The 21,102-nt window shown below is 50.1% G+C and overlaps 1 protein-coding gene across 1 annotated transcript; it reads right to left on the bottom strand.

The window, feature by feature from the left end:
• Positions 1 to 494: 494 nt before the first annotated feature.
• Zbtb49 (zinc finger and BTB domain containing 49) lies at positions 495 to 21,094 on the bottom strand. Its single transcript, XM_070013220.1, has 8 exons — positions 21,006 to 21,094; positions 18,214 to 18,380; positions 16,011 to 17,110; positions 12,786 to 12,832; positions 7,291 to 7,364; positions 4,602 to 4,684; positions 4,367 to 4,528; positions 495 to 1,520 (listed from the first exon to the last, which is right to left on the bottom strand). The coding sequence occupies exons 2-8, from the start codon at positions 18,363 to 18,365 to the stop codon at positions 871 to 873; spliced, it is 2,268 nt and encodes a 755-aa protein (XP_069869321.1). The 5' UTR covers positions 18,366 to 18,380; positions 21,006 to 21,094; the 3' UTR covers positions 495 to 870.
• Positions 21,095 to 21,102: the final 8 nt, after the last annotated feature.

Here is a 21,102-nt window from a genome sequence, read left to right as displayed (position 1 = left end):
CTGCGGGAGCGCCACACTTCTGAGTCAGAAGGCTCTGGAACGCTCAAGGATCATCCATGTTCTGCCGGCTTTCCACGCCTCTGGCCTCTGACCTCGCCCCGACATTCTAGCCCCGGCTGTGGACCCGACATTCTAGCCCCGGCTGTGGACCCTGGGTTCTACCCAAGGCTCCCAGGCCTGTGGGGAGGGAGGAGGAAACGCACAGCGGCTTCCGTGCGTGGTTAGGGCCTCGGATGACATTGATTCCCCGGAGGAGGGCTGCAGGAGTCAGGCGGTGACGCGGCCTGCCCGCGGCCTCGGGAGCGCGGCCAGCCTCAGCGCTCCGAGCTGAAGTCACGCCTCACTCGCGCTTATTTCTTCACTGTCCAGAGGGGCTGAGGATCCAGCCCGAGACCTTACACCTTATTTTTTGTAGCACTTCCAATGAGTAAAAATGCTGGAGAGAACGTTCATTACATAGGAAACACTCATTTATTCAAATTAAATTACTGAGTTCATATCCAAATAGAATCTGTGTAAATATTTTAAAATACAAGATGCTACAAATTCCCATTTTATAAAAATGTAAAAATAATCTGTGTCTTGCGATACATACTTCTTTTAACACGACCGAGATGTACAGTAGTTGCCACAGGACGGCCTCATGTGGGCGGAAGCTGAGGGGACGCTTGGGCCCTAAGCTGCCTCTGCGGGGGGCCAGCGGGCCTCTCTCCCACCCGAGCCCGGAGCCCAGGTGACCTGTCCTCACCACCTCTCCAGCGGTGGGAGAAGCCCAGGCGCGGGGGTGGGGTGGGGGGAAGGGCTCCGGGAGGGCCGCCGCCGCCGCGGCCGCCGAGAGTACTCCAGGTTGGGGTAGGTGGGTGTGCGCCGTCACTGGTCCAGCTCGTTCTCGTTCTGCAGGGTCTTCATTGCCAGCCCCCAGAGCGTCATGCTGGAGAAGAACTGGCCCTCGGAGTTCCGGTAGGCCATGGAGGCTGTGCGGCCGCCCAGCGGGTCACCGCAGTGGTGGTCGAGCGCGGCCAGCGAGGAGCGGATCATGGCCATGCCGTCGCCCTGCAGAGGCTCGCTGCCGGCCGGGGTGTCTGCGTCTGAGTAAGTGAACGCCTGCGGTGGGCCGGGCGGCGCCTGAGGCTTTGCCAGCTTCGCGGGGTCGGCGCTCAGTTTCTGCTCACCCAAGCCGGGAGGGTGGAGCATGGAGCGCAACTTACAGCAGGAATCCGCGGCGTGGTTGGCAAACTCTGCCACTGCGTTTTCCACCGGGTGCCCGGGCAGCTTGACCGACACGGGCATCAGTGTCACGGCCACGTCCTGGGCGAAGGAGTCGGCGGGCTCGATGGCCTGGCCCAGCTCGTCCAGCACGTCCGGGCTCGAGGCGCCCGGCCGGCAGTGCATCTTCTTGTGGCGCCGGAGCACGGCGGAGCGGGTGAAGCACTTGCTGCAGACCTCGCAGGTGTACGGCTTCTCCCCGGTGTGCGTGCGCACGTGCCGGCGCAGGTCGCCCGAGCCCCCGAAGCACTTCCCTGCGCATGACAGAGGGAGGACTGAGGAGGGCCAAGCCCTGACTGTGCCTGCTGGCACAGGCTCACTTGGGGGCTCATTGCACCCAGCTGTGCCCCCCGCGGGGCACAAGTCCTTGAGGGACTCGCGTCCCCGGCCTGAGCCTGCCTGGCGGCCAGCGGGCTGCTCCCACACCTGCCCTCCTGCCTCAGTGCCACGCGCCCAAGCTTAACAAGGCCAAACTACACATGCTTCTCTGTTCCAGGTGCCCGGAGCTCTACTGCACGCCATCTCGGAACACCTGCTACCTAGCAACGAGTCAAGGCCTAGGAAAAAGCCTTTAGACAACCAAAAGCAGGCCGGACCACCCCACAGTGAAAGCTCCAGGCAGCTTTCCACCGGAAGCCCTGAACAGCCACTAAAGCCTCTGTTCGTGCTCACTTCCACCACGCGCTCACTTTTTTACTCAAGGCTAGTGCTCTCCACAGCGCCACTTCCAGTTTTCTGGGGACTAATTGGAGGTAAGAGTCTCAATGGACTTTCCTGCCTGGGCTGGCTTTGAACTGTGATCCTCAGATCTCAGATTCCTGAGTAGCTAGGATGACAGGTGTGAACCACCAGTGTTGTCTTTCAAGTGGGTGCTGTGCTCTGCTTTGTGGTATTTTATAGGTTTGAAGCTTCCTAACCATTCATAATTGTTCGTTCCAGCGATTCCCACTGCGTATGACTTACTACACAGGATCTACATGAACTCCACTGACATCTTTGTCTTTCATTTTGGCTGAGACATCTCCTAACTGCAGATAGCTGGAGGAGGTGAGCCAGCCGTTCTTAGGACCTTGGTATGCATGAACTTCAGCCACAACCGAGTTAGGAGATGGACGGCCTGTGCTCCGTGCCTTCCTGAGCACGAGGCGGGCACGGGTCTCACGGGGGCTGAGGAGAATCTGCACTGAGCTTCATGGGGGCGCCCCCATCAAAAAAGCCTGAATCTACAGAGGGCTGGGGCCCCCAGAACAGCATCCCCCAAAGAAAGCTCAGGGAACGTTAGGAGCCCATCTGCATCCAGGAGGTGCAGTGAGCAGAGCCGTGAATCACCGGCAGACGGAGCAGCGCAGATCACTGCGGAGCCTGGAATGGAAGCCATGCCCACAGCACATTTGCGAAGTGAGAGATTTCAGTCACCAACAGCCGTGTCATGTGACTCCATTTACAGAAACTTCCGGACCAGGCAAATCTAAGCAGAACGGTGGGTGGGTGCTGGAAGCTGGATGTGACGAAGGAGAAGTGCTTGCTAATGAGTATGGGATCTCTTTTTTGGGGTGCCAGAAGCTCTGAAATTATACTGTAATGAGTCACACAGCTTGGCGAATGTACAAAAGCAACTATAAGAAGATGAATGTTATGGTATGGGAATGTTATCTCAATACTGTCAAAAACCGTGGAGCCTGCTGTGGGAGGTGGCAACTGCGGGGGGAGGAGGAGGGGGACTCCATTAGGAGGGTGAATATCAACACACAACAATGGAACCTGCTGAAATGATCAGAAAGAGCAGACAGGAGAGTAATAGAGGGGTAAGGACCATATGCACTTATGGAAATGTCATGGTGAACCCCCTGTGCAAACTAGTGTATGTTCATATTTTTTTTTGTTTTTACTATTTTTTTTTTTGGTCAGTTGTGGGGCTTGAACTCTGGGCCTGGGCACTGTCCCTGAACTCTTCAACTCAAGGCCAGTACTCTACCACTTGAGCCACAGTGCCACTTCTGGTTTTCTGGTGGTTTATTAAAGAGTCTCACGGACTTTCCTGCCCTGGCTGGCTTTGAACCGCAGTCCTCAGATCTCAGCCTCCTGAGTAGCTAGGATGACAGGCGTGAGCCACCAGCGCCCGGCTTAGCTGGGGAGGGTGGCATGGAGGGGTGGAGTGCTTGCCTCGTATGTGCAATCCCTGGACTCCATCCCCAGCGAACAGACCAGGAACAAATAAAAGCCACAAAACCCGTGACCCTGTCCTGTAAGAGCACTCCTATTCCTTTTATCCCCTGACTGCCCAAAGCTGACCTCTGTCCAGAGCTGACCAGCGAGCAGCTGCAAGTCCCAGCCGTGAGGGAAGGGCAACTGAAATCAAGCGGCGGTTGTGTTCGTTATTGAGAACGGGCATGTTAGCCCCTCGAGGCTGTGTGGCAATTTACAAGAAGAAACGTGGTGGTAGGCGCGCCTGCCTCTGTGTACACATGGCGGGGAGATGGCATCCTGGTGCCTCGGGCGTGCTCCGCGCTTCCACCCGTGCTGGGTTCCACAGTGCTCGCGGCATGCGTCTTTGCTGGCTTAGACCCTCACTGCTCACTCCGCTCCTCAGCATCCATGGGCACCCACCGTGCTGTCCCACGCGCCTGTGCTGGCACACGTACCTGGCTGCCCACACAAACCCCAGGGGTGCAGCCTCTGTATCTGTGCACATGCACCTGAGCCAGAGCAGCCAGGCCCTGCTCCCCCTCCCCTCCCAGACTGGCACCCCAGTGGGGCCTTTGCTTTCTAGCCCATGGCCCTGAGAAGCCCACCCCCGGCTGCACTGCCCGCCTCCTGGGCGCAGCAGGACATGGCACACAGCAGCGGCTGCACACCAGCTCTGCAGCGCCACCCGCGGCCCACCCATCTCCCTGGGGCCCTCACACACTGGCGCGTGGGGCTGGGTGTGACGGCAGGAGGGACTGCAACCATGGCAAGGGGTGGGGGAGACAGCCTCACTTCCCCCTGATCTGAGCGCAGTGGGTGGGGCAGAATCAGTGACTTAGGGCTGACACGAGCAGGCGGTGGCGGGGTGGGGAGGCTCCGGGCACTGCCTGGGAAGGGGTGCAGGGGTGCTCACCACAGGCCGAGCAGCTGTAGGGCCGCTCCCCGGTGTGCCGCACCCGGTGCTTCACCAGCTTCCTCTGCATGTTGAAGGACTTGCCACACTCGTCGCAGGTGAACACCTTGTCCGCCGTGTGCGTCTTCTTGTGCTCCTTCAGGTTGCTGAAGTTGCTGAAGCCTAGAGAGAGCACAGCAGGTGAGCTGAGGCCGGGCCCACGGCGGTGCGCGGGGCAGGCAGCGCCTGGCGTTACCTCGGCCGCAGGTGTCGCACAAGTGGGGCTTTTCTCCCGAGTGGATGATGATGTGGCGCTGTACATCCCCAGAGGCTGCGAACCTGCAATGAGGCCAAAAGCTCTAGTAAGAGGCTGCAGACGCTGCCGAGGAACTCCACAGCTCAGCCACAGGCGGGGGAGAGGAGCTGCTCCCCCCCCGCGGCACAACCACTCACACAGGACCCCACGTCACCGCAAACGTGCTAACATCTTCCCTCTCTTCCGGGTAACCACAGGAGGTGGGGGGGGGGGGCGGCAGGCGGCGGTAGGGAAAATGATACAAGTGTTTTTCCTCCCTGGCCTCTCCACACACAGGGCAGGCCCGAGGCGACCGAGACTCCTCATTAGCTCAGGAGCTACTAAGACCGTAGCAGTCTCTGTTCACAGAAAATAAGGCCTGTGGTTCTGTGGTCCTTCCAGGACACCAGCAGCTCATGGGGCACACCTGCAGCAGGTGAGCAGGATGGCCCAATAAGCACCCTAAAAACAGCCTGGAGTAAGTTTGACCCCTGCCGTGGCAGTAAGCCCTCACAGCAGGGAAGAGCACATGTAGGAGCTCTGGAGTCTGAGAAGCCAGGATGTAGCAGGAGCATAAAGGTTTCTGGGAAGAGCAGTTCCTCCTGCACCCCGAGGAGCACTCGCCCTCCGGGAGCCACAAACATCCATCCTGAAGCAGAAGAATGAAGAGAAGTGAACGGGAGGAAGCGGCGGTCACGGAGCAGCTGCCGCAGGTCAGGGACACGCCACCGGTCTCACCCTGCCAGATGGAGAAAGCCAATGTACAGCGGTCATCAGCTCCATCAGCAAGGGACTCCAACACAGGCCCAAGGCAGACCGTGGTGAATGACACCCCGACACAGCCTGTGGTCATGTTCTACCATCGAAGGCAGTCCATGGTGAAGTGACATCATCAGATGAAGCCCATGAACAGACACCATCAGAGGTAGTCCATGATGAAGTGACATCACCAGAAGAAACCCAGGAAGTGACATCATTGGAGACAGTCCATGGTGAAGTGACATCATCAGACAAAGCCCATGAACTGACACTACTGGAGGCAGACCATGCTGGTGACATCATCAGATGAAGCCTGGGAAGTGACATCATCGGAGGCGGCCCATGCTGGTGACATCATCCGACAAAGCCCGTGAAGTGACATCATCAGAGGCAGCCCAAGTGATGCTATCTGAGCAGGGTGAGCAGAGGATCCTGAGCTTGCCTCAGTAAAGCAGACGGAGGAATGTGGCTGGCTTGGCAGCTTCCGTCCTGTCGTTTTCTTCCATCAGTAAAGACAGGTGCACTCCAGCACTCCTGGCCTGGACTCAGGAGACATGTTTTGCCCTGCCACGCCCAGGGTGGATGCTACAGATGGTGGGAGAACTCTGATTCTAACTGTTCGCTCACTGGTCTGACCTTGAGACTCTTCAGTATGAATTTGTCTGAGGCAGAGAACCCAGACAGTTGGTTTACCATTGTTTTTATTACGCGCACATTAGTTACACAGGGGAGATTGCATTGGTACATTTCCACTCATCTTTATAATATATTCCTAGCAATTTTAGAAAATAGAACAGGTTTTCTGTTCCTATTTGCACAATTACAATCTACCTCTTTATTAGTCCAACTCCTTCCTATTACCCGACTTCCCCCTCCCCCACCAAACAGAGCCTGTTTCTCTTTCCCTACACTCCCACGCCCCTATTGATGAACAGCTTTCATTCATGTTGGTATGGGGAGGGGGGGAGCTTGAATTCAGGGCCTTGCACTCATGTTCAGCTTTTTCACTCATAGCTGGTGCTCTACCACTTGAACCATACCTCTAATACAGCAATTTTGCTGGCTAATAGGAGATAAGAGCTTCACAGACTTCTTCCCAGACTGGCTTCACAACTAGATCCTCAGATCACAGCCTCTTGAGTACTAGGATTACAGATGGGAGCCATCTGCAAGGGCTTCACTGAAGCCCTTAACAGTGGCTGCACATGCTTACAATGTCTTTCCTAGAGATCCACCAGCACAGCGCTGAGCATGGACAAGCATGGCAAACAAAGAAGGAATGAACAAGACAGGCGACAGATACAGCTGGTGACCTGGTCTTGGGTGCCTGCGGTCTAACACAGTGCCTACACAGCATAGTGCCCAGCCTCAGACACCCAACCAAGTAAGGGCCGGTACAGGAGGGCCCTGGCACAGGAGGCACAGGCCACGCCACACCACACTGTACAGGGGTCAACTGCCACACTGCTCACACACCTCAAGAAGCAGATTCTATGGTGCCAGGTCAACTCTCACGTACTGGATCGAAACGTAGGCACCAAGGACGTGGGCTTTGCTCTGTGCCAGGAGCTCACAGCCTGTCTGGAAATCATGGCTCAGGCACGTCCCGTCACCTCCTGAGGTCTAGTCGCTCAGGCTGCACATGCCATTCCCCTCCAAGACACTCCCCGCCTTGGGGCAGCTACCTACTCCATGGGCATTTAGACTCAGTATAACACTGTTTTGTATAAACCCCATTCCCTCCCTAAGCCTCCTCCTTACTCTCTTGTGGGTCGTGCGAGAGGGTATGAATGCACCTTCGCTCCGTATTGGCTAATGGTGGCAGAACACTGGACAGACAGGCAGACCACAGAGGTCTGTCAATGCGTGGCAGCCCAAACCCAGCACTGACCTCTTTCCACAGATCTCGCAGATGTATGGCTTTTCACCAGAATGCCGACGTAAGTGAGTCTGCAAGTTACCTGCCTGAAAAAACAGGAAAAGAGAAGCACACAGATAATGAAAGGGGGCTGGATTTGGTTCTATGAAGTTATACTGATTCAAAAGGAAAACGGACAGATTTTTGCCAGGCTTCCACCTGACTTCAGATGAAGACCATAGAGTGCAGGCCTCAAGAGGCCGGCTGAGGACAGCTAGCCCACCTTGGCCGGCCTCCGCTGCACAGAGCCCTGGCTGTGGCCTCACCCACATGGGTCACTCCATGGCCCCTTCCTTGAAAATGGGCCCAGCACCCTGGCGAGGGGGTGTCTGTCCTCAGGCCTGTATTTTTAACAGACTATGATATCTTCATTTGGGTATCTATATACAACATCATTTGGAAAAATAAGAAGTACTTGCTACATGTTTGGTTTTGTTTTTTCTGAAAAGCATGCTGTTGGGGCTGGGAAGGTGGCTCAGTGGTAGAGTGCTTGCCTTGCACGCATGAGGCCCTGTGATCGATTCCTTAGCACCCATAAGCAGAAAAAGCCAGAAGTGGTGCTGTGGCTCAAGTGGTAGAGTGCTAGCCTTGAGCTGAAGAGCAAGGGACAGTGCCCAGGCCCAAAGTTCAGGCCCCACGACTGACAAAATAAAAAATAAAATAAAAAGCATGCTATGTTCATAGAAGGGAGAACTTTTCCACAAAGTGTTGCCCTGACATTGCAGGTTGCTTCTGCCCTGCAGGCTTGTCATTTTTACCTCTGTACAAGATGCAACTCAGAAGAAGCACAGTAGTGTTTTGGAGCTTTTGTGTTTACTTGGTCAAACTAGCAGGCTTTGCAAAAAATAACACTGAAATGGAGAACACCAAATTGATGCCATGTTTTGTTCAATAGGAAATGGGTATTCAAATCACCTCAGTTGTGGTGGAATTACACTGGAAATGCCTCCAATATTTAGAAAGCTACTTAGTAGGATTTGGAGATGAAACTTTCCATTGACACAGTTTAAGCCTCAAGCTGTCATTTTCCTCATTTAAGTTCTTACAGTTTTCTGTTGCCCCAAACAAAAATAAACTAATACGCTCAAGGGCAATAATGTACAGGTGTAAGCACAACAGAGCCAAGCATAAGAATGAACAACATCCAACGAAACACCCGGCTTTAAAATGTGCAAAACAGCAGTGAAGGCAGGGACAGGTTTGATTACAGGCCCAAGAATCTGATGTCCACCTGTGAGCAGAAACAATATTGTCTGATTATGTCATGTGGGGGTTGTGATGTCTATCAGGCCTGGGAAATACAGCTAGACACTATGTTTAAGATATTCTGAATCCCGATTAGAGAAAACTTAGGTTCATTTTCAATAACCACAGGAAGAATTTGCCAAGGCTTTGGGTGATAACCAGCTTTTAACAGAATTATCACTGATAATGACAAAATGACAACAAATATCAATGGCAGTATCTACTTGTAGGGATTCGAATCTAGCCCTCAGATGTCACAGGCAATTGCTGCTTTTTGTTTTCTAGATAAGGAAAGTGGTTACCCCACAGTGGTCAAGCTAGAGGTTAGTGTTGTTCTGTGATGCTAGGGTCTTCTTTACTGTGACTAAACCAATACATTTTGAATACCCAAGACCACACCCCAGACAGGGCTTCCAGGAGTCAGGATGGCACACCATGTTTCAAGTTAGTTACTCCCAAATTTCCAAAACACCACTCAGTGAAGCAATAAGTAGCAGCATCTGTGCTACTATGCCCTCCTGCTCTAGGGCTCTGTGAATCATGTGTCATAATTAACAGGCAGTCTGAGTCAATTATCAAAGCTGCATTTTTTCCTTTTTAAAAAAGGCATTATTTGAGGCTGGGAAGGTGGCTCAGTGGCAGAGCGCTTGCCTTGCATGCATGAGGCCCTGGGTTCGATTCCTCAGTACCACATAACCAAAAAGAAAAAAGCTGGAAGTAGCGCTGTGGCTCAAGTGGTAGAACTCTAGCCTTGAGCTGAAGAGCTGAGGGACAGCGCCCAGGCCCAGGCCCAGAGTTCAGGCCCCACGACCGGACCCCCCCCCCCAAAAAAAGGCATTATTTAACTGCCTATCAGTGGCTCATGCCTGTAATCCTAGCTACTCAGGAGGCTAAGATCTGAGGATCACGGTTTGAAACTAGCCCAGGCAGGAAAGTCCATGAGACTTTTGTCTCTCATAAACTACTCAAGAGAAAGCTGGAAGTGGGGCTGTGACTCAAGGGGTAGCCCTGAGCAAAAGAAACTTAGGGATAGCACGCAGCTAAATTCAAGCTCCAGGAGAGGCAAAAAAAAAGGGGGGGGCATTGTTTTTCAGAGCAAATATAAACAGCCTTTTACTTAAGAGTTTAATAAGCACCAGTGAAACTTTAACATATTTCTTTACTGGTTTCATACTGGAAAGATACAATCCGAATAATCAGTATTTTCTTCAGCCACAGAAACTTGTATAAGAATGGATTAAGTAAACTCATGGAATGATTCAGGTTGAAAAAAATCCACAATATGTGCAAATAATTTATAGCAAAGCTCAGGAATGGAGTATTAGCTGGAGTTTCTAGTTTAGTAAACTTCTGCAAAGCTCTGGTACCAGTGACAGACCACATCTCAAAAACCGCCTAGGGTTACATGCATAGGACTTCATCTCAGAGGTAACGGCTGTACCCATCACTTACCAATAGCTTCCTCTGTGTACAGCTGTCTGCAGGGCTGCACAAGGTATTTAACTTGCCACTGCTGCCTCTGTGCCTCACAATGTAGTGCTACCCCTAAGAGAGGGCTCTGGGAGGAAAGAAACTGACCTCTGCCCTAAGACAGGGGACTGACTGTGCTAAGTTGGGTATATGTGTTGATGTGAAAGCTTGTGCTCCTAAAACTTGGCTAAAGATATTAGCGGATAAAGGATTTAGATTAGGTAAATACTGTTTTAAATTAAAATGGGAATGTTTAGTGGAAAAACTCTGCAGAGAAAAGAGCCATCTGAGCTGGATAATCTCTGCAATATACTTTCTGATAAGGACTTGAACATCAGTACTTAACCATGAACAAACCCAGTCTCTGTTCCTGGTCATGAGCATTCACAATGGTAGCTGAGTTTTATATAAAAAAAAGCCAGAAAACCCCAAACTAGAAACAAAAGGGATCTTAGATCTTCAGTCCTTTCTAGGACTTTCAAGACTTGAGGGATGGGGGAACAAAGAAGATGGCAGATCGGAAGCACCTACTGTTTGTTGACTCAAGTGAGGACAGAGCTAACTATGCACAGGAAGATCACCAGGGAGGACAGAGCTGACCACGCACAGGAAGATCACTCAGGAGGACAGAGCTGACCACGCACAGGAAGATCACCAGGGAGGACAGAGCTGACCATACACAGGAAGACCAGGGAGGACAGAGGTGACCACACACAGGAAGATCACCTGGGAGGACAGAGCTGACCACACACAGGAAGATCACCTGGGAGGACAGAGCTGACCACACACAGGAAGATCACTCAGGAAGACAGAGCTGACCATACACAGGAAGACCAGGGAGGACAGAGGTGACCACACACACAGGAAGACCAGGGAGGACAGAGGTGACCATGCACAGGAAGATCACCTGGGAGGACAGAGCTGACCACGCACAGGAAGATCACCTGGGAGGACAGAGCTGACCACACACAGGAAGATCACTCAGGAGGACAGAGCTGACCATACACAGGAAGACCAGGGAGGACAGAGCTGACCACACACAGGAAGACCAGGGAGGACGGAGGTGACCACACACAGGAAGATCACCTGGGAGGACAGAGGTGACCACGCACAGGAAGATCACCTGGGAGGACAGAGGTGACCATGCACAGGAAGTTCACTCAGGAGGACAGAGCTGACCATGCACAGGAAGATCACCTGGGAGGACAGAGGTAACCACGCACAGGAAGACCTGAGAGGACAGAGCTGACCACACACAGGAAGACCAGGGAGGACAGAGCTGACCACGCACAGGAAGATCACCTGGGAGGACAGAGCTGACCACGCACAGTTAGATCAGGGAGGATAGAGCTGCCCACGCACAGGAAGAATGAGAGAACCTGAATGTCATCCATAGGTTCAGGTGGGTGAAAGATGAACCTTCCATGGTGTAAGAATACTGGAGGAGCAAACAACAAGACTGTGTGCACCACACTCCACACAGCCTACCTTCCCAGCATGACCTCACCGAGGTCCCCACTCCCTGGTGGGAATCAGTCCAAAGCCATTTCCACACAAGGCCACAACAGATCTGTCACAATGTAGGGCAGCAGTGCCAGCACTGTTCCCTGCAGAACCCATCCTCCAGCCCCAGGAGGAAGCTAGGGCCCTGCACAGGGCCATGTACAGAGGAGCCTTCTATTTCAGGCAGAAAAGTATGTACCTACCAGGTGCCAGTGGCTCACGCCTATAATTCTAGCTACCCAGGAGGCTGAGATCTGAGGACTGAAGTTCAAAGCTGGCCCAGGCAGAAAAGTCCCCCTGAGACTCTTTTTTTTTTTTTGGGTCTGATCATGGGGCCTGAACTCTGGGCCTGGGCGCTGTCCCTCAGCTCTTCAGCTCAAGGCTAGCGCTCTACCACATGAGCCACAGCGCCACTTCCAGCTTTTTTCTTTTTGCTTATGTGGTGCTGAGGAATTGAACCCAGGGCCTCAGGCATGCAAGGCAAGGGCTCTACCACTAAGCCACCTTCCCAGCACCCCATGAGACTCTTATCTACAATCAACCACTCAAAAACTGGAAACAGAGCTGTGGCCCAAAGTGATAGAGTGCTAGCCTTAAGCAAAAGAGCTCTGGGACAGCACCCAGTACCCAGGCCCAGGCCCAGGCCTAGAGTTCAAGCCCCCACAACTGACAAAAAAAAAAAAAGAAAGAAAGAAAAGCAGGTGCCCACAGCCAGACTAAGACATTAGAAGATTTCTTAGACTATTACAGCTCTAGGTTTGTGTCCAATGCCTAGTAAGGGCCCTGAATGAACAAATGTTTGCTGAGTTCAAATGATGTCCAGAATTGGACAGCAATGTAAGTAGACAATAAAAATATTTTATCTATTTTCTCCCAACATTCTAAAATTTACAGTCTGGGTAAGAGTCAGAAGATGCTTTGTTTTGCTCTAGCCAGAACCATCTGCTGCCTCAGGCAAGTCACTGTCTGAGTACTGAGCTTTGTGCACCAAAGTCAGGACACATAAGTCTGGTCCCATCCTGACTTGGAAAAAGAAAAGGTATAGGGAGCAGCTGCACATGTGACAAGTATTTCCCTGCTCTCCAAGGAACTAGAAAGTATTCTTAGGAATGGCTTCCTGATTCAGTCTGAAGTCTTTAAGTATCACCAGGGGCTCCTCTCTTAAGTATAAAAGTGTCTCTTATTTACAATACAAGTAAACACTGGGGTTCAGGTTTCCAATTATTAACAGTAAAGAAGAGTATTCCCACCTGAGAGAAATGTTTCCCACAAATGTTACATTCAAAAGGTTTCTCACCTAAAACAAAGCAAAACAGAACAGAACAATTTGTAAAATCCATACTAATATTTACACATTAATTTTCATTTTAAATGTTCAGATGCTACCAGTGTCCTCTCTTTCAAAACAGAACTTTATCCTGAGGTAGGACAATAAGAATCAATCTCTTTGTCCTTATTCTTATCCCCCATCCAAGATGCTACAGATACGATCAAAGTCTTTTTTCCTCTAAAATCAAACTGTTCTCTGGATAAAGACCTACAGTGAAAGTAAACCTATTTATCTGTGGTTGAAGACCACCAGAGTTCTCCTTCAGCTGAAAATCAAATGGGCAAATGTATGGCACACCACATGACCCTGTTCACCTGCTGTTTGATCTGAGTCTGCTTCACCATGGAGCTCTAACGGATCCACACCATATGAGATGTGTACAGGGACACACACACACACAGTGCACTTTGCATCAAGCCACGCCCAGAACAGCTGTGGCTTCTTGTAGTGGCACTCTAGTTTGTCGCAAAGTTCAATATTTTAGGTACTAGAAATTCAAGGGACTAAGAAAAACACAAGGAAATCTCCCTTTTTCCTGTGAGTGTGTGCCAATTAAGGGTCTTTTTCTTGTCCTATAAGGTACATGTTGAGGTACTAGCTTTAGTCTACCCAACCCCGGTAGACATAAGGAACACAGAACATTTGTTTGCCCTGCCCCAACAGATCCACTGGCTTTGCTAAGATCCTTTAAAAACAAACAAACAAACAAACCAATACTCAGCCAAGTGCCAGTGGCTCTCGCCTGTAATTCTAGGTAGTCAGGAGGCTGAGATCGTGAGACTCTTATCTCTTATCCAATAAACTACTAAGGAAAAGCAGGAAGTGGCACTGTGGCTCCAGTGATAAGAGTCCTAGCCTTGAGTCAAAGAAACTCAGGGACAGTACCCAGGCCCAGAGATCAAGCCCCAAGACTAGAAGGAAAAAGAAAAAAACAATACTCTTCCCCTCACCATCTTCATGGTAGTGCTAGCTACCACAAAGAAACTAGCTTGTTTTTCAAGTCTTACATTTTTTCTTTTTTCCAAAAATGTCTCCTAGCTCCCCTGGCCCTGAGTGATTATAAGCATGCTAAGTCTTGTGGGGGAAGGATGGGAAGGGATGGGGAGGGGAAACAAAGGAGGAGGCTACAATGCTTGATAAGAAATGTACTCATTATCTTGCCCATGTAATTGTAACCCCTCTGCACAATATTTTCACAATAAAAAATAAAAAAGACACATAAAAAAAATAAGCATGCTAAGTCTCTATTTTGTCAGAAATTATTGGGCTAACAGATGGTAAGTTATAGACGTGAGGGTCACCAGTCACCAAGACTGAAGAGCTTTGTTCTCTGTGGGCTGAATCCATCAATGTGTGCCACACTAGAAATGTATTTTTAGGACGTGAGTCCACGTCAATCACTCAAGGTGACAAGGTCAGCACCCACCATGCAGCCACTGCGCACACAAGGAGGAAAGCCAAGTCTTGCCATGCACTGCTGGCACAGCTCAGCCTCACAGATCCCTAAGGGTCCCCAGACCACACCTGGTGCTGTGCTCATTGTCTCTGTCATGACTGTTCTTGTCACTCAGAGAGGTTCTACCAGAATCAGACATTTAATTTTGTTTCTTTAAAGTTAAATGAGTGTAAGGTAATTATAGACGGGCATCAGTGGCTTATGCCTGTAATCCTAGCTATTCAGGAGGCTGAGATCTGAGGATCACAGTTCAAAGTCAGCCTGGTCAGGAAACTCTGTGAGATCTTATCTCCAATAAACTACCAGAAAACTGGAAGTGGTGCTGTGGCTCAAGTGGTTAGAGTACTCGCCTTGAGCTGAAGAGCTGAGGGATAGTGCCCAGGCTCAGGTTCAAGCCCCACGACCAACCAAAAGAAAAAAAAAAGTAATTTAAGTAAACAGCATAATATAAACTAGTTTTCAGGGCAAATTCAGTCTATGATGTCTTCAGATGGAGTAACTTTATACTACTAGTTAAAACTTTTACAAAGGGCTTTCACAATGATTAATCAGTCTCCAACAATGCAAACGGGGTAGAATCTAAATTGTGACAATGAACGCAATTCTGTAAACACTGTGTCATTCTGGAAGCATCTTGTGGCATGTTATCTTTCAAGACGATGAGATAACTGTCATTAAGTTGTAATGTGTTATTTTTTGTTCTTGAGCTAAGGTCACTGTATCCACTCCAAGGCTGGTTTCAAACTCATTCTCCTACCTCAGCTTCCCAGTGTTTAGTTTCAGGAAGGAAAGTAACATATAGGCGTAGTGATGTGTTATGAATGTATGTAGGTGTGTATGTATAATACCTTAAAATAACTGTTTTGCAATGGGAGACTGTATGAATTAAAATAGTAATAACCCCTTGAAAATTCAGTCTAAAACAGGAGAATGTTCCATTTGAAAAGATCAAATACTTAAAAGTAGAGTGTAAATTTACCTCCTGCCTCCCAAATCACTATTTTTTCAAATCAGATATATGCAAATTACTTGAGAGAAGTTTTAGAATGAGCTATCTATATTTTCAGTGACATAGTTTACAAAATAAGCTCAATCTAATTCTAAAGAAACAATATAGCTTATGAGCTTTATAGTTAAAAGTTCTGAGTGAGTCAAAATATGTGCTTCTTAAGAGATGAACAGTTTACCAAAAACTTAACTAAAATCAAAATTAAAAGTTGCTGGTTTGCCTGGTACCAGTGGCTCACACCTGTAATCCTAGCTACTCAGGAGGCTGAGCTCTGAGGACTGCAGTTCAAAGCCAGCCCAGGCTGGAAATTCATGAGACTTTTATCTCCAATTAACCAGCAAAAAGCCAGCAGTGGAGCTATGGCTCAAGTGATAGAGTGTTAGCCTTAAGCAAAAATGCTCAGGGACAGTGCATAGGGCCTGAGTTCAATCCCAGGACAGGCACAGAAAAAAAAAAAAAGAAAGTTTGTCATCTTTTTGAAATAGCTCTATAAAACTACTGAACTTCAGGATACACCACAAAAATTGACCAAAAAAGAGAAAAAGAAACAAACAACTAGTGTCCTCGATTCTGTTAAGAACACCAGGACGAGTCAAGAAAGAGCAGAGCTTCTCAGAGAAACGGACAGCGGGGTGTGAGGTCTGGCAGCTCCTTCCTGGCCCGCGCACTTGTCAGTGTACCTGTATGAGAACGTTTGTGCAGCTCCAAATTGCTTGGATGTTTAAAGGGTTTCCCACACAGTTCACACGCATACTGTCTCTGGCACTGAAGGGCCTGGGACTGCTCCTCCAGGGCGGCCGGGGCCTCGGGCCTCTCCATCCCACCGATGCCACAATTCAAGTCCTCAGAGGCTAGTTCTCCGAGTTCTTTTGCTTCAGTGTGTGGGCTGTGAGCTTTCTCTCCCCGGTCTTCACTAGCAGGTTCTACCCTCTTTGCCAAGCCATCGTCTGAGCTGGGGTCCATTGCTGGCTCAGCTGACTTCTGTGCCTTGAGGAAATTGAGCTTCTTCAGGTGAACAGCCTTTTTAAGCCTCATCTGCCTGGTGGGCGGCTGGCAGGGGGCGTCTGACTCGGGGTCTGGGGCAGAGTCACTGAGGGGTGGGGCCAGGAAGGTGGAGGGCAGGTCCTCTGAAGTCTCCAGTAGACATTCGGGATGACTGACTGCACACGGCTGCGTTTCCATGGCTGCCAGATCTGCGGAGGCGCTGAAGGCGAAGGGCTGCTCGGCCACCCGCTCCTGGCTGGGACAAGCAGCCTGTTTGTAGTACTGCTTGCTGTACAAGTCTCGCAGTTTGTAATAGTAATTGGGCTGCTTGCAAGGCGGCTCTGCGCAGCTGCCGTCTAGAGCCTCTGGGGCTTGCTTTGACATTTCCCCTGTGGAATGATGGAGACTGTCGGATGGAGCATGGGAATGCGACCCATCCAGAACCTTCCCAGGTTGGGCATCTGCTGAACAGTCCTGCAGTAAGTGAGGAGGGAAGTGTTCGCTCATGACACAGGCAGCATCCGGGGTGAGCGCCCCCTGCAGGGAGAAGGTCCCAGCGCAGGGCAGGCCGGGAGGCTGGTCCACAGGGCTGGACTTCAGAAATGTGTGACACAGGTTCAGCACGTTCTGAACCTGCAGACACTGTGCCGTGTCCAACATCACTTGTATATTGTCCTGGTTAAGATCCAGGTGGGACGTGTACATGAAGTCCAGGATCTGCCCTATGCCGCTGACGTTTTTAACATCCAAGTGGAAAACATCATTCTTCTGGCTTGAGGAATTCTGAAAGAGGCTCCTGACAGGAGAAAGGATAGTCAATGATAGTGTGAACAATGTTTTCTTATGAGTTACGCACATATGAATATTGAAAACTGCTATCTTCCTATGAATGCCAAGACACTTATTCCAGAGACTCCTGTTCAAACCTAACTAGAAATTTCACTTGTGAATTACATCTAACTGTAACAACAGTCAATACGCTGAAACATGACTGCTTGCTGTTATTCAGTGTTTATATATAAATCTATCGCATAAGCAAAAATGATTACAGGATAACTGAGTTCAAACTGAAGGTTTGAAAATATCCAAATGGAACACAAAAACTAAATGCCTTTAAAATAAAAAAAAGAAAAATATCAGATGGGATGCTTTCCCTACTAGTTTTTTTCTTTTGTTTGTCGGTCGTGGGGCTTGAACTCTGGACTTGGGTGCTGTTCCTCAGCTCTTCAGCTCAAGGCAAGTGCTCTACCGCTTGAGCCACAGCGCCACTTCTGGTGTTCTAGCGGTTTATTGGAGATAAGAGTTTCGCGGACTTTCCTGCCCAGGCTGGCTTTGAACCTCGATCCTCAGATCTCAGCCTCCTGAGTAGCTAGGATAAAAGGCGTGAACCATCGGTGCCCAGTTCCTACTAATTTCTTTTTTCTTTTTTCTTTTTTTTTTTGGGGGGGGGTCCGGTTGTGGGACCTGAACTCTGGGTCTAGGCACTATCCCTCAGCTCTTCAGCCACTTCCGGCTTTTTTTCTTTTTGCTTATGTGGTGCTGAGGAATCGAACCCAGGGCCTCATGCATGCAAGGCAAGCGCTCTACCACTGAGCCACCTCCTCCTACTAATGTCTTACTGCAGAAAAATTCAATTTCTTATTTACTTTATCCTGAAAGGAAAATCAAAATATAGAGTGCTGAAAATACATAGAATTAAAATTCAAGACAAACTTGCAAAAAGTGTTCCATCATTCCTCATACATCATAGTCTTTTTTGGCTAAAACAAAAGCAATACTATTAAACTGAAAATCAAAACAAGAAACACCACAGTCCCTATGTCTGTTTAAATGAAGGATAGCAAAATCCTTGAATAACAAGTGGCCCCCTGCAGGTGAAAGAGGCAGTGGTAAACGCACCGGAAATACTGGCTGAAGGCCGCCAGCACATTCTTATGGGCTTTGAAGCAGACTCCCCTCACCACCAGCATGCAGTCACAGAGCAGGCCTTGGATCCGCTGCTCGTGCAATTGCTGCAGGAGGTGGCAGCTGTGGGTAGCAACAGGGTCCATGCTTGACCATGAGACCTAGAGGAGAGAACACAGGTAAGGGACATTCATGGGTACCACAGGGACAGAAGGAATGAAAGCCACCAAGTGCCCTATGCTTCCCTGTCAAGTGATCTATTCTCTGGTCACTCCTGTAAAACTGTGTGGCAGCAACTAGACCCTGCAGATTGGCGGACCTATCTGCATGGTGAAAGGTGAAGTGCTTTTTGCTCACCGTCCACATGGTACCACGGCCGTGTGCACTCATCGAGTTCTTGAAATGCTGTCAATTTATATTTAAATGGCCACTGAATTTGACAGAGCAATCTAGAATAGGACTGTGACCGGATACATTAATTTCTTAGTCTATTTAGAAATATGCCAATTTAAAATATGCCAAGTTAAAAAGGATACATATCTATAAACACATACAAAGTTTTTAAAAAGCCAACTAATTAAGTGCAAGCCTGTACTTGCTAAACAACTACACAGAGGTCACTGAATCAGAAAGATGCTGGAGAAAATAAGAAACCTATTTGGGGAGAAAAGCCACAAGTCAAAGTAACTCCTACCAAGGAAGCTTCACAGAGGGGTGTGCCCCTCACTGGGCACAAGGGACTCCGATATCTAGAAACTCAATCTAGAAGGCAGCAGTTTATGGAAGAAGCTGTGGGAAGAAATAAAACCAGACTGGGACAGACTGTGGGGAATGTCGGTCTGCTACACTGAAATAGTAAGAAGTCATCATGGGTTTTCGTTGATCATATGACCAGTGCACAAGCAGCACCAAAAAAATCACTACTCACAAAGCCACCACTCACAAGCTTCTTTTTCTTAGAACTGGGACTGAACTCAGGGCTTCTCACTAGACAAACACTCTACCACTTGAGTTCTGCCCACCCCTACCTAACCTAAAATGCTTTGCATGGCCCCTGCTTCCTTCCCATCATTTCCTTCAGTTATTCCCTGTTATGAGGTTTGGATATGAAGTGCCCCTCAAAGGTTGATAAACAGAAGGTTTTGTCTTTAGTGCTGCAGTATTCAAGGGTAGTCTTGAGAGCTGAGTGGACCATGGGTCTCTGACATCAATGGGTTATTGATGACATCATAGCTAGGGGGACGATTGTGAGTGAAGCCTAATTGGAGGAAGTTAGGCCTTGGAGGCATACCTTTGAAGAGTACTCCTTCCCTCCATCCCTTCCTTCCCCTCTTCCTCTCCTTCCTTCCTGCCACGAGATGGGTAGCTTCCTCTGCCACACATTCCCACTGCCACCAGTCTTGGCATTGACTCAGGCCCAAAAAGGATGGATGGAGCCAACCATACACTGAAACCTCTGGAAAGGAACCAATGTAAACCTTTCTTCCTCTTGTTTCAGGGATTCTTTTGTGATGAAAAGCTGAGTGGCATATTTCCATATGTGCCAGCCTAGATGAACTACCTGTGGCTCCCCAGACATGCTATGTCTAGTCTAGCGGGCTGGGGCCTCAATTGATCATTAGGGTCTACTGCTACCACCCTACCTCAAAGATTCACGGCCTCCCAGGAAAACCTGGAGAACAATATTCTGGATTCCTGCAGCCTTGACCTGCCAGCCTCACTCACCCTTTCTGAGTTTTCAAGGTGATCAAATGAAAATGTAGGTGAGCACAAACAAGAATGGGATGTATGAATGTGTCCTGCGCACAGAAATATCAGGAACGTACTGCTTTTTGATCTTTTGGCCATTCTGTCACTCCTGTTGCAAAGATTTGTGAGCTCCTTCACAAAATATGACTGCATGAGAGGATCGGGCCTTAAAAGAGGTGATTAAAATAAAATGAGGTCCGATTCCGATTCCAATCTGACTGACATCCTCTAGGATGAGATATGGATACAAATACACCAAAGTGTAATTGCACAATGGACCAGCCAGAAGAAGGCCTTTTGCAACGGGGTGACGGTTTTCAGAAGCAAGTCAGCTGTAAAAGGCTTTATTAACCTTGAGTCTTCCAGCCTCCGAGGTTGTAAGGAAACAGATGTCTGTGGTCTAAGCCACCTGGGTCTGCTGTGTACTGTAACGTCAGTCTGCACGTACCTGCTATTCCATACCTGTCTCTCACCTTCCTACCATGCACACTCACCTACCCTGGAGTTGATTCTCACAGTCCCCTCTTCACCCCATTCAACTTACCCAAGCTGACCGCCCCTGGTACATCGGATTCTGGAAGGGCTGGGACCTTCTAAGGTTCATTGAGCGCTTACCAAGTGGCAGGCCCTGGATGAGTCCTTTGACCCGCACCCGCTCTTGATGAAACCCTTCCAGATCCCAACAACAGAGGGACTGCTATAATGTCCGTTTTACAGTTGGGAAACTGAGGCACAGGAGGATCCTACTTAGCAAGGAGGCCCGGCTAGGCGGCCAGCTCGGGGTTCTCAAACACCGCCCCTCCTGCGGAGTGGTGCGGGGACCGAGCAGCCCAGGGCTAGGGCTGGCAGCGCCTGGAGAGGAGCGGCAGGCCCGCTCCCGGGCCTCGGGCCTCGGTGTCCCCCGGTGCCGGCCTAGGGCACATGGGCGCCGGTGCTCCCCGCGTCACGCCGGGGTGAAGGCGGCTCCAGCGCCCCGGGCCGCGCCACCCGCGCCGGCCCCGCCCGTCCTCCGTCTGCACGGCCGACGGCTAGCTTACCCCGGGAGTCCGCGCCGCTCCCCGCCCCGCCGCTGCCGGCCCCGAGGTCCTCAGCGCCGCCGAGCGCCGGGCCCCACAGGCCGCGGAACCATCTTGA

Source organism: Dipodomys merriami, unplaced genomic scaffold, assembly GCF_024711535.1.
Source record: "Dipodomys merriami isolate MVZ:Mamm:240054 unplaced genomic scaffold, mDipMer1.0.p SCAF_9, whole genome shotgun sequence".
Classification (NCBI taxonomy): domain Eukaryota; kingdom Metazoa; phylum Chordata; class Mammalia; order Rodentia; family Heteromyidae; genus Dipodomys; species Dipodomys merriami.
The sequence above is the reverse complement of the archived record's forward strand: the minus strand, read 5'-3'. Positions and strand labels throughout refer to the sequence as shown.